The 27,295-nt window shown below is 57.8% G+C and overlaps 2 protein-coding genes across 2 annotated transcripts in view; both read left to right on the top strand.

Annotated features, from left to right (window-relative positions):
* The first annotated feature begins 2,879 nt into the window (after positions 1-2,879).
* Positions 2,880-5,658, top strand: ARSI (arylsulfatase family member I). The gene is made up of 2 exons (XM_041481916.1): positions 2,880-3,199; positions 4,254-5,658. The coding sequence occupies exons 1-2, from the start codon at positions 2,880-2,882 to the stop codon at positions 5,656-5,658; spliced, it is 1,725 nt and encodes a 574-aa protein (XP_041337850.1).
* Positions 5,659-12,504: 6,846 nt separating this feature from the next.
* Positions 12,505-27,295, top strand: part of CAMK2A (calcium/calmodulin dependent protein kinase II alpha) — a 32,842-nt gene continuing 18,051 nt past the window's right edge. The window contains exons 1-7 of the mRNA XM_041482215.1: positions 12,505-12,566; positions 18,164-18,258; positions 21,214-21,273; positions 24,882-24,936; positions 25,181-25,246; positions 26,741-26,813; positions 27,168-27,270. Coding sequence (XP_041338149.1) covers positions 12,505-12,566; positions 18,164-18,258; positions 21,214-21,273; positions 24,882-24,936; positions 25,181-25,246; positions 26,741-26,813; positions 27,168-27,270 — 514 coding nt within the window. The remainder of the gene's footprint in view (positions 12,567-18,163; positions 18,259-21,213; positions 21,274-24,881; positions 24,937-25,180; positions 25,247-26,740; positions 26,814-27,167; positions 27,271-27,295) is intronic.

Raw genomic sequence — 27,295 nt, 5'->3', positions numbered from 1 at the left:
TGAGACCCAGCCAGCTGTCCCTGAACCTTCTGAGCAGGGTCACTGCCAACAAATTCACTATTTATTCACCCTTTGGCTCTTGGAAAAGCTCCCTGCTGTTTCCTCCGCAGACCTGGGGCCAGCTTGGACTCATCACTGATTTAACTGAGCTGGCTGCCCTGGCTGGCACAGAAGGTCTCCTCCCCGTGTCAGCATGTGCCCAGGTCCCTGCTGCCACCTCCTTCCCTCCTTTCAACTCTCTGAGCTTTGGCCACTGACAGCAGCTTAAACTTGGGATGACTCTCCCAGCCTGTGCCTCCTCTTCCTAAGGGTGTGAGCTGGATGTGACCCACCACACGGCTGTGGAACAGCAAATCCACACACCCAGGAGGTGCTTGGCTCTGCTTTGCTCCTCAGAGGTGGGATCCAGCCCTACTCCTCGTAGGTGGGCTCCAGACCCACTCCTGTGGCCACACATTCCTTCTGCTGCCCCTTCCAGCACCTCCCTCCTGCTCATCCCCTGGCCCCAAGCAAGACATAGCTTATCAGTGATCTGTATTGCCTTGAACACAGTTTCTCTGCCATGTCTCAGGCCTGACATCTTCAATTTCCTCTCTCATCTGTAACACTCACCCAAGTGGACCATTATTTATTATTTGGGAAGAGCTATGATTACAAGCCCTGGCAATAACTCTGTCTCTGGTTTGGGGTGTGTACAGAGCCATGTGTGCAGGAGAACACAAGACCCAGGAGACAAGGATCCCCCGCCTCTCTTTCCCTTCAGTCAGGTCCAGGTTTTTCCAGGAGGAGGATATTGTTCAAAACTAAAGGTGTTGGGAAAGAAAAGGGAGACAAGTGGTGGGAAGGAGTGAGGGAAAAGGAGAAGAGATCTGGGTGGAAGAAATGAGAGACGAACCCCTGGGGATTAATCAAACCTCACTGAAGGGCTTATCCCAGCCCTTCTGAGCTGTTGAGTGAGCAGGGGTTCCTGCCAGCAGGGAAAAACACAGAACACAGTTATCCATCCCTGCCTCCTACTCCTGTCCCCTGCACCCCTCCCTGTGCTCCTGCAAGCCCCTGAGCCCTGGCTGAAGCTGGCTGTGTCCAGCTCCCTGTCCTTGACCCCATCCTCTCTGCCTGTGTCTAAAGCTAGGAGGGAGAAGCCCATCCTCCCTTTGCTGTTCCTGGGAGTCCCTGGGAGTGAGGAGCCTCGTGATCCCTCCTCCCCACTCCTCCATGGTGTCTAGGGTCCTAGGGAGCAGGCTGGCGTGGGGCAGGGGGGACTGGAGGGTCAATGGAAGGACAGGGAGTGGGGGAGGAGCCCAGGGAGGGGACATGGATCCATCTGTCTCATCTGCTCTTCTGAGCCAGTTCTGAAGGCAGAGCCCTCCCAGACCCCCAGCGAGCCCCCACCACAACCCTGCAGTTGTAAAGGCAGGTGGGGTGGCTGGGCTGGGGGCTGCTGGGGTGCCCAGTGTACTGGGACCCCTCGGGTCCCCATCATTTTGGGACTGTAAACAGCCACAGGACTCAGCTCCCAGCTCTGACAGGGGTGTGTGAATGTGGGTGGGTTTGTGCTGAAAATCCTCCTTCCTGGGCCATGTCCTTGGCTGGGAAGGTGGGGGGGACAAGATGCATACCAGGCACGAGGGCTTCCTGATGAATGCTGGCCCTGCAGAAGGAATTGCACAGGGCCATTGCTCATCTCTGCCAAACCCCTCCCTGAAGCATCAGGGCACTGGCCCCTTGTCCCAGCACCCCTAGCTCAGATCAGTACCCCTGCACTGGCAGAAGTCTCTGGTTCCCACCAAACCTTGCCCCTCTCATGTGACAATGGCCCTTCGCTGCCTCAGTTTCCCTACTTGGAAAACATGTGCAGCAGCACCCACCACTCAGTGCTCTGGAAGTCCCCGGGTGGTTTTATTAACAGTAAGGGTGCTCAAACAAGTTTTTTCAGCTTCTCCTTGTTCAGGGTTTATTTGGATGACGATCCTGTCAGTGTGGGCAGCTGGCCCCAGCAATCCCTCCCAGACATCCAGTCCTTCCCGCTGCCCTCCCGGGCTGGATGCTGCGGGGGCTTCAGCTGGGCATCCCACCAAGGGTCCTGATCCATGTGTCACGCGGCTCGGTGCGAGCAGGGAGGGAAGCATCGGCGGCTCAGGGAATGCCCCGCTTAGGACCCTGCATGCCCTGGAGCTTCCCAGCTTTTTGCTGGAGCTGCTGAGCTGGGAGGGGCCGGGCCGGCAGCTCCCCATAAACCTGGCGGCTTAGACCAACTCCTGACAGATGTTGGGACTGTGCCTTGGAGCGGAGGTTGGGAAAAGGAGAGGGCGGCTCTTGCCCGGAGAGTGAGGAGGAGAGCTCGGCACCCCTAGGGCTTGAACTTTAGCACCCTCTTCCGCAGGAGTTTGAGGACGAGGATCGGCGTATCCCGAGCGAGCCCTCTGGATACCGGGCAGGCGCAGGGCTGGAGCAGACGAGAAGCCACAGCAACTTTGTCTGACGAGGATTTTGTGGAGCTCTTCATAAAGAAATAACACCAGGGAGAAAGCCCCAGGAAGCCGGGAAGCGTTTCCAACGCTCGGGACGCTGGCGAGCGCTCCGGGCCGCCGGCAGTCCGTGCGAGGAGCCCGTCCTGCCGTGCAGATGTGTGTGATTGGAGCAGCGCGGGGCTTATTTTCCTTTGACTGAAGACAACCCAGCCCCGGCGGATTAAGCTCTTTGTGTGCACGCGAGTGTGCCTTGATGGAAGCTGCTCCCGCAAAACCGGCTGCGGGGCTTGAGGGGAGCATCCTCTAGGTCAGGGAGCCCTCCTGGAGGAGGGGGAGACCTCCTGTGGTCGTGGCTCTGAGGCGATGCTGGGACAGTAACACCCTTGGCAGGCAGCGCAGCGCTTCGGGATGGCCGTCTATGCCCTCACGGGTTTCTCACTCGTCAGCCTGCTCAGCTTTGGCTATTTGTCTTGGGACTGGATGAAGCCCAGTTTGGTGGCCGATGTGGCCACAGACCCCATGGAGAAATCACTGCCCCCCACCTTCCCCAGGCCTCCCCACATCATCTTCATTCTGACCGATGATCAGGGCTACCACGACATCGGCTATCATGGCTCAGATATCCAGACACCGACGCTGGACAGGCTGGCAGCAGAGGGTGTGAAGCTGGAGAACTATTACATCCAGCCCATCTGCACCCCGTCCCGGAGCCAGCTGATAACTGGCAGGTAAGCCAGTGCCTGCTCACAGCCTACTCATGTCCCTCTTTGGTCCCTTCTCTTAGGGGGCTTAACCCCAACTTGCTGCTAGAGTGATGCCCTGGTGTGTTGGCAGAGGATGGAGATCCTCCAGCAGATCTGGATTTCTCTAGAAAGCCTCCTAGGTGAATAGTTGATTTCCACACAGGATAAATAGTGGCACATGGCAAGAGCAAAAATGTGGATGCTGCTGGGTAATGGATGTTACTTTGGGAGAGGGTGGTCTCTAGTCAGGAGGTGTTTGGTGCTGGGCAAGGAGCTGAGTCCCGAGGTAGTCCCTGACACACTGTCCCTTGGAGATTTGCTGTGAGGCCCTTGGTCTGTGCTTTGTCTGCATGCGTGTTCAGTGCACTGGCCAGTACAGGCTGGATGTTGCTCCATTGCCCTCTCCCATGGCAGCACAGTCAGATGTCCCCTTATCCTGGGCCATTCTGCCTTCTAGGATAGGTGGGGCTTTCTCTGGAGCAGCGCTGTGTGGTCAGCACTCCCTGTAGGAGGCAGATCCCACCAGACCACCTCCTGCTGAGGATGGGCCCAGGGAGGTGCCTATGGATGTGATCACCTACTGCCTTGGGGTGATGGAGCCCACCAGGGTCCAAGCAAAGTCTTCACTTCTCTTCTGATGGTTCTTGAGGGGTCCCAGACATCTTTGTGGTGTGCAAAGCAGGGGAGGACAGAGATGATGGGGACATTCACGTGGGGCACTGTGAACCCTCTTGCTTGTGCTGCCCAGCCCTGACCCAGCCCAGCCACCTCCCCAGGCTGGCAGCAGTGGGACAAATGATGGTGGCATTTTTGTGAGATGTCTGCTGAGCCTCTCTCTTTGTCCTTTGCATCTCCTTTTGGTACTTACGGACAGATGAGGAGCTCCCTGTCCCTGGCTGGATCTTGCTTCATTGGGTTGGGTTGGGTGACATGGAAATCTGCATTTGTTTTGGGTCTCTAACACATGAAGTGCCATCATGTCCTCACCCAGTGCTGCTCCTCATCACCACTGCTTTTCTCTGGCTCTTCCTCCTGGCAGGTACCAGATCCACACAGGATTGCAGCACTCCATCATCCGCCCTCGGCAGCCCAACTGCCTGCCCCTCGACCAGGTCACCCTGCCACAGAAGCTGCAGGAAGCCGGCTACTCCACACACATGGTGGGCAAGTGGCACCTTGGCTTCTACAAGAAGGAGTGCCTGCCCACTCGCCGGGGCTTTGACACCTTCCTGGGCTCCCTGACAGGCAACGTGGATTATTACACCTATGACAACTGCGACGGGCCGGACGTCTGCGGCTACGACCTGCACGAGGGGGAGGACGTGGCTTGGGACCAGAGCGGGAAGTATTCCACCTTCCTCTACGCCCAGCGCGTCAGCAAGATCCTGGCCTCCCACAGCCCCAAGGAGCCCATCTTCATCTACGTGGCCTTCCAAGCGGTGCACACGCCCCTGCAGTCTCCCAAGGAGTACATCTACCGCTACCGCTCCATGGGCAACGTCGCCCGCCGCAAGTACGCGGCCATGGTCACCTGCATGGACGAGGCGGTGAAGAACATCACCTGGGCCCTCAAGAAGTATGGGTACTATGACAACAGTGTGATCGTGTTCTCCACGGACAACGGCGGGCAGACCTTCTCCGGGGGAAGCAACTGGCCACTACGGGGTCGCAAAGGGACGTACTGGGAAGGGGGAGTGCGTGGCATTGGTTTTGTGCACAGTCCCCTGATCAAGCGCAAGCGTCGGACAAGCTGGGCGCTCATTCACATTACAGACTGGTATCCTACTCTGGTCAGCCTGGCCAGGGGCAACCTGAGCAATGTCCAAGGCTTGGATGGCTATGATGTCTGGCCTGCTATCAGTGAGGGCAAAGAGTCACCACGCACCGAAATCCTGCACAACATTGACCCCTTGTACAACCATGCCAAGTACGGCTCCTTGGAGGATGGCTTCGGCATCTGGAACACAGCTGTGCAAGCTTCCATCCGGGTTGGGGAGTGGAAACTCCTCACTGGTGACCCAGGGTACAGTGACTGGATACCCCCACAGACCCTGACCAACTTCCCAGGGAGCTGGTGGAACCTGGAGCGCCTCACTGATGGCCTGAGGAAATCCGTGTGGCTCTTCAACATCACTGCCGACCCCTACGAGCGCTATGACCTCTCAGAGCAGCGCCCAGACGTGGTCAGAACCCTCCTGATGAGGTTGGTGCACTACAACCGGACGGCCATCCCGGTGCGGTACCCTGCGGAGAACCCCCGGGCTCACCCAGACTTCAACGGCGGTGCCTGGGGACCCTGGGCCAGTGAAGATGATGGCGAGGAGTGGGAAGGCAGCCGGGAGTCCCTGAAAAGCAGGAACAAGAAGAAGAAGAAGTGCAAGATCTGCAAGCTGCGCTCCTTCTTCCGCAAGCTGAACACCAGGCTCATGTCCAACCGCATCTGATGGGACACTCCCCCAGCATCCACCCATCCTGGCCAGGGTGGAGCTCTGGACTGCATTGCCGTGGGATGGGAGTGAGGGAGAAGGACAGCCAGGGAGGTGGCCAGTGCTCTCTTGCTCTCCGTTGCTCCAGGGCTCACTCCAAAACACTTCTCCTTGGCTGGAGTGGTGGCCACAGGGAGTTGCTCCCCGTGGGTGAGGAAGGTCAATGTGGTGTCTGCTGCGGTGCTTGGTGGTGGTGAATGACTGTGCTGAGCTGGGCTGGCCCTGCACAGCTGCTTCCAAAGAGAGAGACTCTTTCGTCAAGGATTCTGCAGCCAATTTTGGCTTTAAGTGCTGGCCATCAAAAGGGCAGGAGGAGGCATGGGGGCTCTGCCTTCACGTTAACCCTCACCATTTCCCTCTATTTGCTCCTGGCTTGCAGCCTACTGCCAAGCAGCTGCAACCTTTGCTCTTGCTCTGGGAACTTGAGGGCCTCCCCCAAACCCACGACCACATTGCTTCTTTGTGGAGGGCTGGATTCCTGACCATGGATGTCAGACTTGAGATCACTGTGGCTGGACTAAGTCATGTTGCTACAGTGACCTCATGTGGGGCTATGGCTTCCCCTCTCCACTGCCCTGGGGGGCTGGGAGCAGCCCTGGTGAGGATCTGTGGCCCATGGAGGCATGGTTGGATGCTCCCAGAGGACAGGTGGTTGTCTTTGGCCCCCCATTTGGGAGACTGGTTTGCTCCAGGCTCTGGTAGTGGATTCGACATGGGTAGAGCAGAGCCTTTCACCCAAAATTTGCTTGGACACCCCCCTCATGTGCAAGCCTCTAGGCACCCCTGTTCCTCCCTATGAATCCTACGCATCCAACCAGACAACCACCCCTGTCTGCCCCTACCCAGTGCTGGAGCTGTCCCTGTCCCACAGCCCACTGCTGAACCTGGGGCAGAGGGAAGATCTCAAGAAGGTCTCTGCAGAAGCTGATCTGCTGTTTTGTAGCTGCAGGACTTGAAGCCGTGGTGGGGAACAGGGATGATGGGCACGTCTCCCGCCTGCCAGCACCGCGCCACATCCCCTCCTTGCAGATGGGCACTGCTCTTCCAGCAGCGCACGCGTGGGGAGGAAAACACCTCCCCATCATCCGCTGCTGAGGGGAGCCAGCCCATCCCATCGCCAGGGGCCAGGGAAGCCAGCAGAGCTCCGGGCCCCCGCGCCTTCGGCGGGGTGAGAGCGCGCATACGTGCGCTCGCAGGGGAGCTGGCGAGGATGGAAGGGGGTAAATAGCTTCAAAATCGTTTTGGATGCATGGTGCATTTCCATTTACACAATGTGTTTTACATTTCTCCCCACAGGTTTCTCTTGGTGCAGCGTGTGTAGGCGAAGGCCCTGCTGTGAATTTTGAAAATAGTTATTTTTGTCTCTGGAAAATGAGGCCCGTTAGGACTTGTCAGCTCTTGGATGAGCAGTGTGGGCTTTCTATTTTTTTTTCTTTTCCCCCCTCTCTTTCTCCCTTGCAAAATAACATTCATTTAAAATCTGTCATTGAAAGATGTGACAATTGGCAGCGTGCACACTGAATACCTTTCAGTGCTCTTTCAAGCCCCGTGTGTGAGAGAGGGATGAGGATGGGAAGAAAATGACATGTTTGTATTTTTTTTTTTCTTACTCTTAGCTGGATTATTTGGGGGTATTGGGATTTTCTGTAGAAACAAAGGAAAAAAAAACCAGCTGACAGCAAGGCAGAAGAGAGGAGGCCTCTTCTTGTAGAGCTGGGAAGGAGTTTGAAAAGCTGGAGTGTGGCAGCGTGTGTGCCATCCTCGCAGCGCCGCGCACGCCCATCGCTGTGCCATCCCACCCCGCTGCCTCCTGCATCCCTGCATCCCTGCAGGCACATCCCTAGCACAGGGTTCAGAGGGGACCCAGCTCCTCCATCAGCCCCATCTCCATCCCTGCTCCCTTAGCATGTTGCTCCAAGAGGACTGGTCCCCACGGCATCGCCTGGGTGGAGGTGAGCCCCAAGAGGATGCTCCACATCCTCACACTACCTCAAATCAGCCAGCCTGCTCCCTGGGGATGTGCACCATCAGCGGGACTGCGGCACCGGCTGCCATTTGGCAAAGCCAAGCAGTTGCTGAAAATAAAGCAACACTTTGCTGAAGAAGAGGAGGCTGCTGCAGGCAGAGCCAAAGCCAGGGGAGAGCAGGGGGTGATGCTGCAGGGGCTTGGGAACAAATATTAGCTGAAGGAGAGTTGGTGCTGAAGGGAATGGGAGAGCAAGGCTGGACATGAGGTGGTGACAAGGCTCGGGAAACAGCTTTCATTTCCATATTTACATAAACGCATCCAAGTTTAATCTTTCTTTTCTTTTCTTTTTCTTCAAAAATGGAAATTTCCATGAAAAGATGCTCAATCTTTCTCCCTTCCCTTTTTACTAACATCCCCATGAAAATGTTCATCTGGTCACACTTCCTCTTTCCAGGTTTGGATCTGCTGGGCTGATGCTGGGTTTGCAGTCAGCCTGGCCACAGTGGTGGATCTGCTGTCATCTGTATTTTTAATTAAAAAGAGTTGAATTCTGAATCTTTGCAAGAAGAAACAGCTGAAGGAAAACCTTAGTCCCTGAAAACAAAGAGGAGGAGTAGGCAGGAGCATCTCTGGGTGCTTGGAGCGAGCAAAGCCTCCAGCCCGAGGACAGCAGTTGTCCTTCACCCCTGATTCCAGCTGTGCTGTGTCTGAACATTGGGCTGGGAAAGGAGATGCAGCTGCTGCCACGTGTTCTCCTCATCACAGCCATTTTCATTAGTGGTCTGTGCTGGGAAAAACACAGCTATGTGCCAAAATCCCATGTTTTCAGAGAGCTGGAGTCTCCTGGGACAGTGTGCACGCTCTGGCTGCCAAGGGGTTAATGCAGCTGGAGAGATGCTCAGGCGGTGGAGTTCCCTGCACCCGGGAGATGTGTTTTCACAACAGGCTGAGGCTCCCCTCCTTCCCAACCTCCCTTGAAAGTGTCTGGCAAGCCCCAGGAGCTGGTGTAGGATGGGCGCTGGGAGGGAAGGGCAGGGGATGCACCCTCGGGGATGGAGGGGGGTGGTGGCTGCCCCTGCAGCCTTGGACCGGCTGTCTCCACCCGGGCTGTTTCCAGCCTGCTGGCTGGAGCGGGAAGGGGATGGGCTGGGAATGAATGGAGTTGGGATGGGATAGAGATGGGGAGGAGGATAAGAGGAGGGTGGGGCTGGCCTGGGCTGGGCTGGGCTGGGAAGAGGAGGGGAGTGGGATAGGACGGGGATGGAATAGGGATGGGATGCATCAGGCGGGACTGGGGGTACGTCAGAGGCTCTCCAGCCTTGAGGGAACTCCCACCCGAGAGAGGGAAGAAGCCCAGAATCAGGACAGGGGATGGGCATCCCAGCAAACTGCCCCAGTGGCAGAGTGGCAGAGCACCCTGGGCACCTCAGAAGGTGCTCTGCATCAGGGACACTTGTGCTCTTTCTCATGCCAGTGACCTGAGGACATGTGGTTTTGCAAGTTCCTCTACTCAGATCCAGTGCACAGTGGTTCCAGGGAGCCACATGGCACCTGCTGAGTGTCCCCAAGTATCATGGACATGTCACCAGGAGGGTTTTTGCCTATGAACCCTGCTGTAGGGGAGCGGGTGGCACTGAGGACACCCTGTCTCAGCCTAAAGCACCTTCCTGTGGTTGCAGGAGCAAGTGCTGGGCCCATAGGGACAGGGCACGTTTGCAAACACAGCCCTAAATGTAAATCAGCTCTCCTCACCACAGTATTTATAATCTTATCTAAAAATAACCCCAAATTCAGCTTCCCAGAGGACAGCAACTGAGCATCCCCCAGACCCCAGCTTGCATGTGAAACTGTCCCAGTAATTTTGGGATCTCTACAGTGTGTAATTGGCAGCCTGGCTGGTTTGGTGTGTGAGGCACTGCTGCAAGCCCCATCCCCTGGGGGCAGGGGCACCTGCTGCAGCCCCCCAGGACACGTGGATCCATCCTGAGCTGCCCATCCCGTGTGGTTGGGGTTCAGCATCCAACCTCAGGTGCCTACCCTGGGGCAGCCCCGTGCTGGGATGCAGAAACCAAAGCTCTGCAGGCACAGCTGGAGCAGGGCGTGGAGAGCAGGATGCATTTTTGGAGAGGCCAGCCCAGTGATGGAGAGGAGCACTGGGGATGGAGGTCTCCATCAGGTGGCCAGACCCGAGCATGGCAGCAGGAGAGCAGCATGGCTCCCAAAGCCCTGCAGGAGCAAATCTTGGGATGGCTGGGAACAGACCCATCCTAACAATATCCTGAGGCCTCTGGGAGAGGACTGGGACTACTCCCCCCTACAGGGGAGCCCCCAGCCCACAGGTGGAAGGTTCCACCCAGAGCTCCTGCTCCCCTTGGATTGTCCCCAGGCACCCAGGACTGGGACCACACAGCAGTTCCTGCTTGGGAAAGCATTATCAGCAAAGCAGAGCATGTTCAGCATGCAGAAGTCTGACACCCCCTTACCCTCAGAAGGAAAAACGTCGAGGAAAAAGAAAAAAATTGAATAGAGGGAAGAGCAGGGAGGGAGAAACTTTTCCTGGAGAGCCGTGTCTCTGCCAGGCAGGAGAACCCTGGGGAGGGAGGCAGGTGGGGGACTGTGCCACCACCCCCTGCCCGGGTGAGGGTTTGGGCTGCAGCAGGGGCTCGGGGGGAAGGAAGGGACAGATCCCTCCCCCTGGCTCCGGGAGCACGCAGAGTCACGCGTGTGGGGTTGAGCACGTGTGGCAGTGTGGGGGTGGGCACGGGAGGGGGGCAGGTCACATTGCGGAGCTCACGGGGACACGAACAGCAGCGCAGGTGGGAGGGAGGTGGGAGTGAGGCAGGGGCACAGAGCTGCCCACGGGCAGCCAGGGGGTCTTGGGAGTGGGGGGCTCTTGCTCTTGCCTCTAGGGTTCCAAGGAGCTGCTGGGGGCTGGCAGCAAAATGCTGGAGGAGAAAAGCACTCCCATAAACATCCGGATGCACCGGCCCCCATGGCAGCCCCCCACCTCCTGGCACAGCCCTGGGGTGGGGAATGAACCCCCTTTTTTTTTGTGGGAGCAGCGTGGGGAGGAGCTGTGCAGATGCCTGGAGGCGTTTTGGGGACTGTCGTGTCCCCGGGGCACAGATGGCACATGTGCATTGCCTGCAGCCCAAGTGAGGGTGCCGGGTGTGCTCTGCCCATGCCAGGGCACGGCCAGCGTGGGTCTGGAGGTCATCAGCCCCTGGGGACTGTGGCCCCATCCCTGTGCCCTTCCATGGCTGGGAATCAGTCCCTGCTCTGCCAGCAGGGTCCCCTGGACCAGCCAGGAGCGGGGGGCTGGATGCAGGGGTGCAAGGGGGGATGAAGGTGGGTAATGGTGCAATTAATGGAAAAGCCATTAGACCTTTCTCCTCCTCCCCCTCCTCTTCCTCACTCCGCCACTTGCTGTCCTCCTCCACTTCCACCTCCTTTCTTCTCTCCCTCTCTGCTCCTCCTCTCTCCCCTCTCAAAGATTTCTCCCTATTTTTGTCTGGTTAGAACCTTTTCTTTTCCTTTTAACCCTTCCATGTCAGCCTGAAAGGGAACTCAATCCATCTCAGCTGCCAAAGGCAATGCTCTCCCAGCTGGCACAGGGAGTCCCTTCTCCCGTTGTGAGGAGGGCCCTGCTGCTGCAAAATCATCCAGATTTGGGATAAAAGTGTAGTAGAAAGCTCTTCTGGGGAAGTCAGCAGGTGGAAAGTGCAAGGGGTGGTGTAGACAGAGGGGGTGCTGCTGGATCCCTAGTGAGGGCTGGTGGGGACTCAGAGGGAAACCCCTTTCCTGAGGTTTTGGACCTCACAACTCCACTTTTATTGCACTTTTTGTGCTTTCTTATGTTCAGCACAGCAGAGAGGAGACCCAGCAACAAAAAGTGCGAGGACTGGGGGACCAGACCTTCCTCCTATTCCCCCTTTTTACCCTGGCTTGGGCAACCCAGGGGCACAGCACCCTGGACACAGCCCCTTGCTCCCCTCTAGCTGTGCTTCAGGCCAGGCTGCTCATCCCTGTCTGGGGGGACCCTCAGGAGCTGCTCCACGGGAACCCCAGGGCCCTTGGGGGACACAGTGTGCAAAGCAGGCAGTGGGGAGCAGCCAGCCCTCCCCTGCAGTGTGATCAGGGCCAGCCCCTCTGGGGATCCTGGCTGAAGGCAGGATGGTGTGGGGATCTGGGGACCTGCCATGATTTCTCCAGCTTCTCCTGACACACTTCTGCTGCACCTGCTCCCTCCTGCTGCAGCGTGTCCCCATCCCACAGCCCCCAGGGCCCCCAGGAATGCTGCTGCAGGTAGCAGCAGGGCCTGTATTTTTTTTTTTTTTTTTTTGGGGGGGGGGGGATAAGCAGTTGCTGGGGTGACAGCATCCTCCTGCAACATGGAAACCACGGTTTCCATGGAAACCTTTTTTGCCCCAATTATTTTACCACTGCCACAGCCTTTAATTTGCCATTAATAGTTATATTTTAGACATCCCCCCTCGGCAGCAGGTGGGTGACCCCCGGGCAGCCCCCGGGCCGGGTCCCAGCAGGGCCCTGGTCCCCACGGAGGGCGGCGGGTTTGGGAAGCAGTTGCCCCGGCAACAGAAACAGGGCGTTTCTGGCAGCGGTGGTCACCATGGGGACGGCGATGCTGACGAAGGCTTGTGAAGCTGAGAAGACAAATTGCCCTCATCATTATCTCTGGGCTTGTCAATCAAATATATTCCCTTATTTACCTCAGCGAGGAGAGAGCCCCGGGAGCACACGGAGAGGGAGGGAGCGAGAGGAGAGCTGCTTGCCCCAAACTCCGCACTGGGAGGGAGCATTTCCAGCCCCTCAGGATGGCCACCATCACCTGCAATCGCTTCACTGAGGAGTACCAGCTCTTTGAGGAACTGGGCAAGTAAGTTGGAGATGGGGCTGGGATGCTCAGAGAGGGGCTGTGCCCTGGCTGGGAGAGAGACTCAGCGGAGCTGGGAACTGCTGGAGATGAGGGAAAGGAGATGGGCACGGGGAGAATGCAGTGGGAATCAGAGAGGGCATGCGAGTGAGGATGGGATCTTCCAGCCCCAGACCTGCTTCTCTGTCTCTACCTGAGTTCAGGGGCTGCTGATGGGTGCCTGGCTGGGGGCTTGGGACACCCCAGAGGTCTGGAGTTGCCTGGGAAGGGCTCGGCTGCCCCTCTTATGGAAAAGCTGCTCCCAAAAAAGAAGGCTGCCAGCTCCCTTGGGAAGTTCCTCAGCCGGGAGGAGGGACAGGACAGCTGAGGAGGAATGCCAAAGCAGTGGACACCCTTCACATTTCTTTAGGGCATTTATCTGTGGGGATTCACTGGGGATTAACCAGACCTGCAGGAGACCCAGTCTGCCTGGCAGCCCCCAGAGAATCCTGGTGGCTTTTGGAAAGATCCAGGGTATTCCCCACCCCTGTCCCAGTGCGGGTGAGCCATAGCCCTGTCTGACCCTGCTTTCCTGCGAGGGAGGGCTCAGCTCCTCGGGTCCAGGTGGCATCGTGTGTGCCTGGATCTGTGTGTGTGTATGCAAACAGAGCTGCCTCTGCCCATCGAGGGGATCCTGGGGAGCACTGAGCACCCCCGGGTGCAGCAGGGGATGCCAGGTTCCCCGTGTGGAGGGATGCTCTGCGTCCCGCCCAGCGTGTGGCTACAAACGGGCGCAGCAGTGAGCAGGCATGTGCCTCTGTTTTGGTTTCTGTGCCTTTTTTTGGAGCCGGTGTGTAAATCTGGGCCGTGTGGCCACTGTCCCTTTGGAGTGGCTGGCAGCGTGGTGGTGGGCTCAGGGTGCCTGTGCTCCGCAGGGAAAGCTTTGTCCATGCTTGGGCACAGGGATGCTCCGACCCCGCAGCCCCGCATCGCCCGGCACAGAGCAGCCTGCGCCTGAGCGTGTGCCCACATGCACGTGGGCGTGTGGAACGGGGGCGAGGGAGAAGGGAGAGGGCAGAGATGGGCAAATGGAGAGGCTGAGACGGGAGGACTTTGTGCTGGCTGGGCTGAGTGCTGCTCACATTCCCCAGCCAGACTGTGGCACCGGGGTGCTGCTATCAAGTGCAGCTCCGTGGAGGCAGATGGACTCCCCACCGTCCCGGGACATTCACACCCGTCCCTGTGGCATCAGGGTGACAGAGAGGGGTTGGTGGAAGCATGGGATTGGGCTGGGGAGTGGGTCCCTGTGGCGGGGACAGCCCCAGCTGGCAATGCAGGCAGGGGGATGGGCACCCTCCGGGGAGCTGGTGGCAAGGTGGGATATGGGACCTGCTTTTTCCAGACCTTTCTTGGCTTTTCAGGGCTCTAGGGCTTCGTGGTGGTGGCAGGGGATGGGCAGATGAGGCAGTGGCTGCTCTGTGCCTGTGGTGAGGCTGTGGGGCTCTGGCTGGGCAGAGGTGGCTGTGGGGATGTGGAGGGGAGTTTGCAGGCCAGGAGTGATGAGGGAAGACCAGGAGGGCTCCTGGAGGTACTTGGGCTGTGATGCTTTGTTGGGTGGGTGCTTTGACTGGAGGGCTGAGCACCCAGGCTCAGGGGCTGCCTGCATTGCCCGGCACTGTGGTCTAAAACCACCTGGACAGATGCATTTTAAAAGGAATAAAGGAGCAAAGCTGGCACAGCAGCTCACCAGCCCCTACGAGCATCGCCCCCGACCACCCCAGTCCCGGGGTGATGCAGGGGCAGCAGCCCCAGCTCGGTGCATCCCACAGCTCTTCCATCCACTGAAGAGGGCAGCTACAACAGCAGCGCTGAGGTATTCCCGAGTTAGGGGCTTCGCCAGGTTAGCCAAGTTGCTGTGGGGCTGGTTGGGGATTTTCCACTGGGATGGTTTCCAGCACATCCTGGCACATTCAAAAATCAGCGGTTTCCCACGGGGAGATTTCTGCTTCATGGGCTTAGAGAGGGAAATCAGGACGAAGTGCCGCACCTCTGCTCTGCTGCGGCAGCTGGGAAGAGTCGTTCCTCCTCCGGAGAGATGCTCCCGGTGCCAGTCGGGTGGGTCTGTCCTGGCAGGGCTCTCCCCGCACCAGACCCTGGCAGGGAGCAGCGTCCTGCAAGGATTCAGAGCAGAGAGGGTCCACCTTGAGTTTGCTGTCCCCAAGGGACTGGGGCGGGCTGCTGTGGGGCACACGGTGTGTCCCCAGCCCGGCTGGCAGGTCTGGCTGCCGGGCTGCTGCACCCAGCCTGTTTCTCTGCCGTTTGCTCGGCTGTCACCCACCCTGACAGCCGGGCAGGTGGGGTTTGAGATGCCACACACCGGATGGCAGCACCACGGTGCGGCTCTGGGGGCAGGCAGAGATGGGGAGGGGGATCTGCGGGGTCTGCCCAGCGAGGCACAAGCCCTCGGCACATCCCTGCACCTCCCAAGCATGGGAGGACATCTGTCCCGAGCGGGGGACACGGAGCCGGGGAAAACCCACTCCTGCGGCAGCCCCCGCAAAGCCGAGCGAGGGAAGGGCTGCTCCGATCCCCCACGCTTGCAGGAGGGAATCAGGCGGAGGGCGGGGGGCAGCGGGGGGGACAGGGAGAGCATCCTGCCCACGGCCCCCCGGAGTAGGACAAACATGAAGTGCAGCTCCATCGGCGCCTCCAAATCCGCCCCCGCAGCAGGTTCAGGGAGAGGCTGGAGACAATTACCGTGCCGAGCCGTAGGATCAGCCCCTCCGCTCCCGGAGCTGCAGGAGAGGGGGCTTATTAAAAAGGAAAAAAAAAAATAAAAATGGAGGAACAAAAAATCCCCAGCCCACACTCTTCTCTCTAGAAAGGAGAAAAAATGCCTCGGAGGAGGAGGAGGTGTTGAAGAGAGGGAGGGTGGCAGCAGCACAGCCGGGCACTGGCAGGGAAGGTGTGAAAAAGGGAGAAGCGGAGCATCCTGGTGGCAAAGCCACTGCTTGAGCTGGTGGGGAAAGCCGTGGGGACAAGGCATGGGGTCATGTCTGGCCCAGGGATCAAGGGACAGAGGCTGCAGGGCTGGGGCTCAGCAGTGCCAGCGCTCGGGGCTGCAGAGACAGGGCTTGTGCTGGGCTGGGGGTCCAACATCACCCTGCGGGGGCAGCCAGCCAGGTGACAAGGACACTGTCTGTACCCATGGCCCTGAAGGTGATGTACCTGTCCCCTGCTCATACTGGGACATGCTGTCTCATCCAAGCCAGGCAGAGATCACATCAGCTGCCACCAGGGCTGGGGTGATCCCCACCCAAAGACCCAGCAAATGGTCCTGGGAGCAAAGGGACACGCTGCTGCCCATGGCCAGGGAACAGGACATGATTCCTTCCTTCCAGAGGGGTTTCTTGCAGCACAGGGGGGCTGAGCTCCCTGCCTGGCACCCCCAGCAGTGCCTGCAGTGCTCCATGAGCACCTGGTGTGGAAGGGGATGCTGCCTTTGCCATGAAGATGATGTATTTAGATGGAGAAAAGGGTTTTTTTTCCCCCCTAGGGTGGAAAAATCCTACATGGAACTGAGTAGCAAGGGAGCAGCCCGGCACAGGGAGTAGAGCCTGGCTGGGGGTCAAACACCCAATGTGGAGGGCTCCTGGCCAATGAACTGGTTAAAACACCCAATGTGGAGGGCTCCTGGCCAATGAACTGGGTAAAACACCCAATGTGGAGGGCCCCTGGCCAATGAACTGGGTCAAACACCCAATGTGGAGGGCTCCTGGCCAATGCAGACCCACTGAAGGACCCAAGTGGAACAAGGATGGGGATACAGCAAGTACACTGTCTCCCTGGGTATCCTGCACCTGCATCCAGTGCTCCATGTTCCACCCCCCCTCCAGGCACACAGGGTTTTGTTTATGCTTTACAGACCACAAACAGACATTTGGTTTCTGTTAGGAAGGTCTGGAGGAGCCAAGAGCCAGGAATGCAGATGGGGGAATAAAACATCCGCTTCCCATGGCTCCCCCTTTTTCGCTGCTCAATTCCAATAAATAGGTGAGCAAGTGGCTGTGGACACTGAGACCAGGAGTGACCATTGGTCCCCAGCCTCCAGTGGGTCTGGGACACCCCCAGCCCTCCAGCCTCATGCTGGGTTCTGCAGTGAAACCCTGAGCTGGGGCAGAGGGACATCCCTGCTTGCTGCACTCTCTGCTGCAGACTGTCCTGCCACTACAGAAACATCACACATGTCTTTAGATAAAAAACATAGAGAAGAAAAGTCCCGGGGATCCACACGAGCCCACAAACCCTACACAGTGTGGGGTTCCCAGCAGGATGAAGAGAGCGAGACCACAGAACTGCCAATAGCTCTGGTCTGCCTACCTACGGCAAGCTGGATATGAAGCATTTCGCCCACCCTTTCCAGTTAATTCCTCCCCAGGATTCAGGGATATTAACAGCTCAGCTCTTTCAGCAGCCAGGATTAAATGGCAGGACGGGGAAGCTGGGAAGCACCAGGATGTTTTCCCCCAACTCCTGCCTGGCACGTGCCGTGAGCGATGCTCCGCGCTGGGCGCGTGGGCTGCCAGCTCTGCTGGGGCTCCATCCCCATCCCTCCACACCCGCTGCTCGCCTGCTCTCCTAAAAATCACATTCAAACCCAAATTGCCCGTCTCCAGCCGCCCCCGCCGCTAAAATCAATTACCCGCCGCTCCCGCCAGCCCGCGGCCTTTTATTCCTCGGCAGGGAGCTGGAGTGGGGTGAAGGGGAGTGGGGGAGGGTGGGGCAGGAGGTGGGATTGCTTTTGATAGTTGTTGTTTTAACGATTGGAGAGGTTTGGCAGGAACCTGGCACAAAGGTTGTGCTCAGCAGGGCTGGAGCGTGCATGTGTGTGTGATTGCAGCGCTGCAGCTCCCAGCATTGCGCCGGCACTGGCAGTGCCCGAGCCGGCAGGACTTGGGGCAGGGGGTACCAGGGCAGACAGGACTCTTTGGAGTGTCCCAAGCTCGTGCTCGCTCACCTGCCAGACCCCAGGAGAGCTTTGCACATGTGCAAGGTGCAACAGCATCCATCCCTGTCCAGCTGGGCTCCATCCTCACAGGGTCCCCTGGGCTGTCCCTGCCTGGGTGACAGTTTTGCAGTGACGGGGGGAAATCTGGCACTGGTCACAGCTGCCAAGTCCTGCTGTGACTGAAAGGTCTAGAACACACACAAGTGGCCGAGAGCTACGTGGCAGCTGCAGCCACCACGGTTTCCCTTGGGAACCAGCACCTCCTGTAAATCACTGCCCCTTCCCTCCTGGCAACAGGTAGGGCAAAGCCAGGAGGAAGAGGAGGAAAAGTGCACAGTGCCTGGGGTGTCCCAGAGGAGTATGGAGGAGAGAAGCCCACATTCCTCTCTAGGTCTGCATGTGCCTCCTCCCATCATTCTTCAAGGACAGTGGTGCAGGGAAGCTGGCTGAGATCCCTCCAGGTTTTGCAAAAGTCCCTGCCCCAGTCAGCTCCTACCCCCATCCCATCCTAGTTCCCATGCCTGTGGCAGCCCCTCACCCCACAGCCACTCGAGGGCTGAGCTGTGCCTGCTCCTACACCAAGCCCTTCACCTCTGGCTTCTCCCGTTCTCAGGGGCGCTTTCTCCATCGTCCGGAGATGCGTGAAGGTGTTGGCAGGACAAGAGTATGCGGCCAAGATCATCAACACCAAGAAGCTCTCTGCTCGAGGTAAGTACTGAGGGTGTTTTTGGGAAGGCAAGAGGTGAGCAGGGCTTGTGTAGTGGGGAATTTGTCCCCTCTGCATGGTGCTGGAGTGATGCCTTTGATGTGCAATGAGGTGGGGACCCCTCATCCCACCCTGTCCCCACTGTGGTATTCCCTGAGCTCCTTGATGGATGGGGTGAACATCCCGTGGAGGTGCCTTGGTGGCTGCTTGCCACATCCCATCCCATCACAGGGCCAAGGCTCAGGGGAACTCCCAGACCCCAATCTGCCTCAGGAGCCAGAGGACCCCATTTCTGTCCCTGAGACCCCCCCACCACCCTGCACACATATTGCAGCAAGATGATGGTAACAGCCTTGCAACAAGTCAGCTTTGGGTGCAGGGCAGCACAGTTATTCTGGAAGCATAACTTCCTGAGAGGGCCCCTGCTCTGGGGTCTGTAAGTTTTCCTACCCACATACCTACATTAATGAAAGGGGAATATCTCTTCGGGGGGGGGCGGGGTTTGACTTCATTTCTACCTGAAAATGGGCCCTCACCCCTTGCTGCTATCTGCTCTGGTGGAGCACATGGGCTGGGGGGGGGGGGGGGGGGTTTGACTTCATTTCTACCTGGAAATGGGCCCTCACCCCTTGCTGCCACTGCTCTGGTGGAGCACATGGGCTGTTTGCTGCTGGAAGAGGCGCTGGAGGGTCTGTCCTGGTGGGACTATCTCTAGTGAGGCTGAGATGAGCCAGCACAGAAATCATCAAGCAGCCCTTGCCCCAAGCCAGGGACCCCTCTGCCCCCCTCTGCCCCACCTGGCAGAGGAGCTGTGATGAGGTGGATTGAAAGGATGAGGCAGCAGATGCCGTGTCCCCGCTCCGGCTCCTCCCAGGCTGTCGGGAGTGCAGGATGTGTGCTGGAAGGAAGCACCCTGCCAGGAGGGTTTAATTAACCTCCCTCGGCGTCTCTCCCAGTTCCACTGCTGACCTCCGAGGGCAAAATGAAATGCAGAAAAGAGTGACAAGCTCCTTTCTGACCTGGAATTAAACCAGCGTGTCACAGGATCCCTCCCACAGCGCTGCCAAAGCGGCACAGCACCAGCACCGAGCCCCTGAGGTCCTCCAGCACCGACCCTGCCCCTCTTCAGGGATGCAGATCATTTTCTTCCTTCCAAGCCAAAGGCTGGGCTCTGGGCAGGGTGTGCAGAGCTGGGCTCAGCCCTTGGCTCCTGCCCGTGTACCCCAGCTGGCAAACGCCTCCCAGTTTTCAGGGCTGCCTGGAGCAGCAGATTGAGCCGCCCTCCTTTGCTCCCTCCTGCCTCCGCTCGCCTCCTCCGGCTGGTTGCCCCTCTCTGTTCTCTCCGGGGGTTTGTGCTGTCCCTGTAGTGCTCAGCAGTCCCCTGGAGAGGCTTCACTGGGGTTCTTTTCCCTGCTCTGCCAGCTGGAATCACCAGCGACTCTGGCTAATGGTCTGGAACCCCCCATTCCTGCAGAGCTGGCAGGGAGGATGGCATTTCCCCAGATACAAAGGGCAGGCAGGAGAGAAGTGGGGAGAAGGTGAGAGGAGCTGAAAAACATCCCCAGTCATGGCCTGTTTCTTTAGATATCCTCCTGGCTGCCAGCACAGAGGGGCCAGGAGGAGAGAAGGTGGAGATTTTGGAGGCAAAATGGGGTTTGGGTGTGTGCAGGAGCTGGGTTTGTGGCGTAGGAGAGGCAGTAACCCATGTCCCCAGTGAAATGCTTGCCCCACTGGTCACACTGTCCCTCCATCCCATCCCCATCACTGACCCCACAATGGACTTCAGTTGTGAGAACATCCTGAACTCCACCCTCTCCTTGTCACCCTGTCCCACCCTGGGAAGGTTGTCACCCTTGGATGTGGGGAGCTGCATGAGGCCATCAAGGTTATTCAGCCTTCAGCTCAGAGCCTCCAGCACAGGCTGCAAAGCTCACCCCAAGGCCCAGGGTGCCTCTGGGACAGGACACTGAGCTCTGGGGAAGCTGCAGCCCTGCAGAGAAGGGGCTGTGCTGCTTTCACGGCTCAGCGGTCGGAGACACCCAGGTTTGGTTTGATGCAGAGCGAGACTCTGGGGTGTGAACTGCAAGGTAGCAGTGAGAGCACTGAGAGACAGCAGCCCTAATTATATCCTCACTTGTCCTGGCTGCTGAGTGCCTGCACAAAATGCCTCCAGTCAGGCACCTCCATGCAGGGTGGCTGGGTCAGGTGTGAGCAAGGAGAGAGGGGCAGAGGAAGAAACAAAATGATTTGCAGATTCAATCTGAGCTGTCCCAGGGCGGAGGATTTTTTGGCTCAGCTCAGCTTGCTTTGCCCAGGGCTCTGTTGTCTCACATCCCCAAGCTTGCTGAAAGCTGGGGAGTGGGACCTGTGCTTCCTGTTTGGAGACAGGCACCAGCTCTGAGATAGGGTTCTGCAGTGTAGGAGAGCAAAGCCCTGGTGTGGAATGGCTGACGATGGCGAGGGGGAGTGAAGCCCATAGCCTCATTTCATCCTCACACTTCTCACTGGTTCACTCTGCCTTCAATCACTCCGATTGTACCACGCGAGGCTGGCAATGTCCTGGCTGATTGCTGTGCCTGGGTGAATAGGAGAAAGGAGCAGTGCTGCCAGCAAGGACAACCCAGGCAAATCCAGGGTGTTTGGGAGGGGATCGGAGATTGCTCAGCAAAGAGAAGGGAGAGGGGAGAGCGAGGGATCATTCCAAGCCAAGACTGCCCATGGCATCAGTGCCTGAGGGGCTTAGCCAGGGACTGCATCTGTGCTGGGATTGTGCCCAATTGTGCCCTGATGCAGAACTTATCCCAAAATCCGTAACAAACAAAAAACCAAAACAAACAAACAAAAAAAACCAACCAAAAAAAAGCTGCTCTGTCCCCCAGGTTTCCTGTGCCAACACCTCTCTGAGAGCCATTGATTCCCTTCCTCAGATCCTAATTTAGGGCCGTTGCCTCTTTCAGATCACCAGAAGCTGGAACGAGAAGCCCGGATCTGCCGTCTCCTGAAGCACCCCAACATTGGTAAGTGCACCCTGCACCCATTGCTGCTGCTCCATCCCTGCCTCTGCTGCCCTCTTGCCCTCCCATGTCCCAGCCAGGGCTAGGGAGTCTCCAGCCATAACCCAGCCCTGTCTGCAGCAGCACGGACTGTTCGTCCCAGAGGCTGAGGAGGGCTCGGTGTCGTTCTGCCCGGCTGATCTGCAGAGCCATCCCTCCTCTTCCTCAGGGGAAACAGCATCTTCAAAAGGGGTCATGGGGAAAAAGGCCCCCACTGGGCACAGGGGGACTGACCCACTTGGCCATAGCTCCCTCGGGGAGAAGCGGAGCCCCAGGAGGCTGCAAGAGGCTATTTTTACTGCTCTCCCCCCGCTCGGGTGCCGTATTGCTCTGCATGCTCCAAAAAGCGGCTGCAGCTCGGAGCAGCAGCGGCAGCGCGGGGCGTGTAGGAGGAGCGATGGCGGGGGGAAGCGAAGACTTTCCCACCGACCGTCCATCTGAAAGTAGCCTCCTTCGGAAAAGCTGTTTCAGGAAAACTCCTGAGCCCCTGCAAAAGACAAAAATAGGCCAGAAGGAGAGAGAGAGAGAGAGAGGGGAGGGGAAAAAACTGCAGTAAAAAAAAAAATTTAAAAAATCCCAAACTCCATTCTGAAAGTGATGCTGATGCAGGCTCTTGATCCCTGTGGATGGTCTGGGTGAACTCCCTCTTCTCTCTGCTGCACCCCAGGATGTACCAACCCCACTGAGGTCCTGCAGCTTTAGGGAAAGCATTTGGTGCTTTCTGCAGCCCTCTCAACCCACAGTCAGGAGGAGCTGGGAGGGTTCCTCTGTGGCTGAGCTTCTCCCTGGCCCCCTCACTGCTCCGGTGACCTGGATCCATCCTTCCCCAGGAGCTGCTGCAGCAGATTCAGGGAGCTAGAACCAGGGCCACTGGGACAAGCCATGTGGCTCCTGTCCCATAAATATTTCAGTTCCAAAAAAGACTGTCAGCTTCCATCTGTCTCGGGCACACGGCTGCGTGGCAGGTCTCCACTGCCGAGGTGCCGGACCCTGCAGCATTCCCCAGCCTCTGCTCCAGCAGGACCGGGAGCTGTCCTGCAGGGGTCCCTCCGGGCCTCCAACCTCCTCTTTGCACCAAAATACATGCGGGGATTGCCGAGACCTGAAGGAAACACACTGCAAGGTGTGTGAGTAGGAAGAAATACTAAACCTGGAGGAACTCACCGTGTGAGACCTGCAGGATGGCACCTGCAGGTTCCTCAGCTTCCCAGGCTCCCCGGGCTCCCAGCTTGGCCACAGCTCTTTCCTGCCACTGTCTTCCACCCTTCCCTCTCCATCACCTTCCCCTGGGGCTGCCAAGGTCTCTGAGGACCAAAACACCTCAGCTGTCCCTGTCCTTGTCCCCCATCCCTACACTAAGCCTCGCTGTTTGGCTGTGACCTGGCAGCTTCAGAGCTGCAAAGGCTGGAAGGGGTTAACAGCATGAGATGCTAACAAGCCCAATCTGCTGCTATTTATACCCAGGAGGCTCTTCTCCACCCCCCACCCCACACCCTCTTTCCTTTCACCCCCCTCTACTGCTCCTGCTGCCTGGAAACTTGGGCTTGCAGCTTCCCTTCCGTGAGCACAGGCGGCTCCGTACCCACACAGCGCTGCCACTGCAGAGCAGCCCGGCCTGAGGAACAGGAGCCACTGCTGCTGGATCAGGCAAAACAGCCCTGTGCAGCCCTTCCCCAGCTGCCAAGGGGCTTTGCTGTCCTCTTTCTTGCCCTCTGCAAGGAGGGGGGGTCCTTCCATCTCCCATGAGATGCCGTGCTGCGGTTCCCGGAGGAACCAACCTCTGCTCTGCACCATGCCCGCTGGAGAGCCTCACATGGAAAATGTGCACGGGCAGTCAAAGGCAGGCCCGGGTCCCCAGGACCCCACAGCACATCCACAGCACTGGGTGATAGAGTAGGGAGAGCTGTTTCCATTCACGGAAATCTTGCTTTATTGGGAAAACTTTGGCTGCACCCAGCCCTGGAGTTTGAACTCCAGGTACTTTCCTCTGACTCTCATTCCTGAAGCTGTGTCCTGCTCCTGCCTCGGCTCTCAGCTCTCAGCTGGAGTGGTTTGGCCAGTGTGGCTCTCTCTGACTATGGTCAGTAACAGATACTTGTAGGATCAGGCTATATTTAGAGCAGCTGCTCCCTCTTATAGCTTCTTGGCTCCTGGCAGCCACAGGCTTTGGGACTTCCCCAAGCAGGGAATGTATCTGGACCTTATGCTGGCCCTATCCACACCAAACTCACCTAATCCCTCTGAGAATACTTTGGCTTCTGTGGGATCCCAGGCGTGATACCCCCAAATCCCTCCCAGGCGAGATGAGAGGGAGGAAATGTGTTTCTTCAGCAGAGGAAGGCAGAAAAGCTGGGGCTGTATGTTGGAGGAAAACGGAGTAGACACAGATGTCAGAGCACAGGGGATGTCTGCAGAGGCCAGCAGTCAGGAGGGATAACTGGGAATGAGATGAGCAAGTTGTGTCAGTAGCCAAGACCACAAGAGAGACAGGAAAGATGCTGCCCAGCCCATCAGCCCTCGTTTGCTCTGTGCCCTGGCCAGGTGAGGTGACGCTGCTGGCACCATGCTCTTGGCAGCCTCTGGATTTGCCCACGGAGCTTGGAGACAGGAAAAGGACCAGCAAAGTGGTGTTTGCTGGCCTGGCAGATAAGAGAGACACAGTGCAGTGTCTGTGCTCAGTGCTGGGGTTGTTATCTCCCCTGGCTCACACTGAGTCTGGAGGATGTTTCCATATAGGGCTCAGCTGATTTAGATGCAGTAAAAAGGGCTAGGAGTAAAAACTCCCACAAAATCTCTCACCTGAATGTTTCTTTTTTCTTCCCTGATTCCCAACATTCTCAGATATGTTGAAAGTTGTATCAGGCTGAAACCAGGTGAGAGAGAGGAAGCATTAAATATTCATGGTCTCAAGGGAATCAAACAAAATATCAGGTGGGGGCAGAGGATGCTGGACAAGTCTCTGTTTATCCACTCTGTTTCTGTGCCAGTCCCCTTGCTGCACACCTGCCTGCTAAGAGTGAGCAGGGATCTGAGCCTGAAACACCAGCATGCAGCAGGGTGATGGGTTTGTATCTGGCAAAGTGTGTGCCCAAGGGGAGAGGGTGCCAGGAGATGGGGAAATTAATCTCCTGGAGATTCCCAAGGAGAACAGGAAGGTCATGAGCAGAAAATAAAAAAGCCCTCTGTGTGCCAGAGTTGTCAGCTCAGCTCCCTGCTGAGCTCTCCCTCTGCTCGGGCACCTCTCCTGATGGACTGGGGACACCCATGCCTGCAGCCTTCCCAGTGCCCAAGATAGCCCAGCAGCTGCTTGGAACCCTGGCCAGGCACAGCCCCGGGGCAGTCCCCAGTTTGGATGTGATCTTTGAGCCTTGCACGACTGCCCCAGGCTGGGGCCCAGGCTGGGGTCCCCTGGTGAGCCCTGGGACCCCCACCCAGCCAGTGGCAATAGCAAGAGGAATAGCCCTGCTCTGCCCTTCCCCAGCTCCTGCCTGTGCCTGAAGGGGAGCAAAGGCATTCCCAGGGAGTGGGGTGGGAGCCAGGTGTACCCCATAACCCTTCTGTCTCTGCTGCAGTGAGGCTCCACGACAGCATCTCTGAAGAGGGCCACCACTACCTGATATTTGACCTGTGAGTAATGCATCTCCTAACCCACAGCAGCCCCCTGCTGCCCCCGGGGTGAGGTGACCTCCGCCTCACCCGGGCCCTTCCCACAGGCTGGGTTTGAACCAAACTCGGGTCCCCCAAGCCGGGCAGAGGGCAGGTCCCTGTGCTGCACCCCCGGTTCTCCCCCATGCATGGTGCAGTGCCATTTTTGGGGGGCTTGCCAGGGCTGGGTGTGCTGTCAGTCAGTCCAGCCCCTGTTCTCTCGCAGGGTCACCGGTGGGGAGCTGTTTGAGGACATTGTGGCCAGGGAGTACTACAGCGAAGCGGATGCCAGGTGAGCCGGGCAGTGCAGGGGACAGGAGGTGTCCCCTTCTCCCACAAGCTGCTCCCTCCCAGGGTCCTACATGACTGCATTTCTGCAGCACCAGCTCATTCTGTACTGGGAGGTGTTCTGCAGCCACTCTGCAACACATACTCAGAGACTGGAACTGTGGTGCAAAAAAAACCAAACCAAAACCCCCCCAAAAAACCAACTCAAAATGCTCTTTTTAACTCACTCAGCTCATGTGCCAAGAAGTGCATGTGCTGCCACAGCACTGCTCTCCACTTTGACTCAGATGGCTCCCAGCCTTGCCCACAGCATCCTCATCCCCAGGGTGCTGGGGTGGCCAACATCTGAGCTCACTGTAAACGAACAGGGTGTTGGGGGCTCCCTGGTCAGGGGGCACCAGGGCTCCCCAGGCTGGCAGGGAGGAATCCCAACACCAGGCTGGTGGCCAGCCAGGGCCACGACAACACAGACACCCTGTGGATGTCACTCCTTCCCCCTGGAGCTGCATTCCAGCCGTCTGCAAGTGTTTCTCTGGCATTTGCCACTTGAAAGCACTGAGGAGGAGCAGTCAAGACAGGCTGTGCTGGAGCTCTGCTCCCTCCCACACTCCCACTGGCACTTCCCAGGTGCCTTCTGCAGAGCCATTTCAGCCACCCCTTTGGTCCCTGCAGCTCATCCAGGGGACAGTATTAGTCTCATTCTTTTGAGGGGACATGATCCGGCCCTCTCCAGTCTCCAGATACCACTGTGCCTCTTGGCTTTGCCCCCAGGCTAAGCATAGCCTGTATGTGTGTCCAAGGGGGTGGTAAACTCCACACTACCTCTCTGCACGGAAATATCCTTTATTTCTAGGCAGAAAACAATCTCATTTAATGGGCTGCCTGCACTGAATCCACTTACAGCCCATCCACTTATTAGTGTCATACAAATAAAATAAAATACATGTAAATAAAGACCTTCTGCCTTGCACATAAGCTGTTTTGGAGCAGAAGTGATCAGTGCCTCTGTCTTTTTCCCTTCCTGTCTCACGCACACAGCAGAGCTGGAATGTAATGAACTAGATATAAAGCAAGCAGACACAGCAGAGCCACCTGCATTAGAGGAAAGCAGGGAAATGGGGTTGGAGCAAAGGTTGCACAGAGCACATCTGCTCTGCCTGGGTTTGGAGACCAAATCTTTGCTGGTATTGTGGTTCCACTGTTGGTCTCCAGCTCCCTGTCTCCAGTGCTGCTCCTATGGGGTCCCCACGGGCTCAGCTGTGTCCCCTAAGCTCCTGCTCACCATTATTTGGTGCCCAATAGCTCTGTTAGGTTCTTTCTGGGTTAGAAGTGCTCCCCACAGGTGTGTGGCTGTCAGTGGAGGGGGATGCTGAGCTGGGCTGCTGATGGACAGCAAGATGGGGAGAGGGGCAGAGGGGTGAAATGCAGCAGAACAGAAGTGTCTGACAAAACTCTGCCTCACCAGGCACTTGTGTGAGCTTTCTCCTCTCTCCCACAGCCACTGCATCCAGCAGATCCTGGAGGCCGTCCTGCACTGCCACCAGATGGGGGTGGTTCACCGGGATCTGAAGGTAGGAGCTGCAGGGAGAGCGCCTGGGAGGACAGGGCACCCCATCTGTGGTGCCAAGCACTGTGGAACAATGCCCAGAGCCCTCCAGGGCTGCTGAAACAGCAGGGAGGAACACGTGCAGGGCTGCGGGAAACCCACGGAGCAAAGACCACTCTGGAGTGAAATGACACAAGGGAGATGGGGTAGGGAGCTCCTTGCAGTCTGTGATCCCCTATGGATCCAGGGACACCAGGACAAAGAGCAGGACAAGGCACTTAGGGAGCACATGCAGACCTTCCTCTGTGCTGTGCTGGGGAGCTGCCTGCAGAGGCCCTGAGGGGTTTTCTCTCCTCTCCACCCCCATGTCCTTGTGCAGCCCGAGAACCTGCTGTTGGCATCCAAGCTGAAGGGTGCTGCTGTCAAGCTGGCTGACTTCGGCCTCGCCATCGAGGTGGAGGGCGACCAGCAAGCGTGGTTTGGTGAGTAGGACTGGCCTGAGGTGGG

Source organism: Pyrgilauda ruficollis, unplaced genomic scaffold, assembly GCF_017590135.1.
Source record: "Pyrgilauda ruficollis isolate IOZ18807 unplaced genomic scaffold, ASM1759013v1 scaffold57, whole genome shotgun sequence".
Classification (NCBI taxonomy): domain Eukaryota; kingdom Metazoa; phylum Chordata; class Aves; order Passeriformes; family Passeridae; genus Pyrgilauda; species Pyrgilauda ruficollis.
The sequence above is the reverse complement of the archived record's forward strand: the minus strand, read 5'-3'. Positions and strand labels throughout refer to the sequence as shown.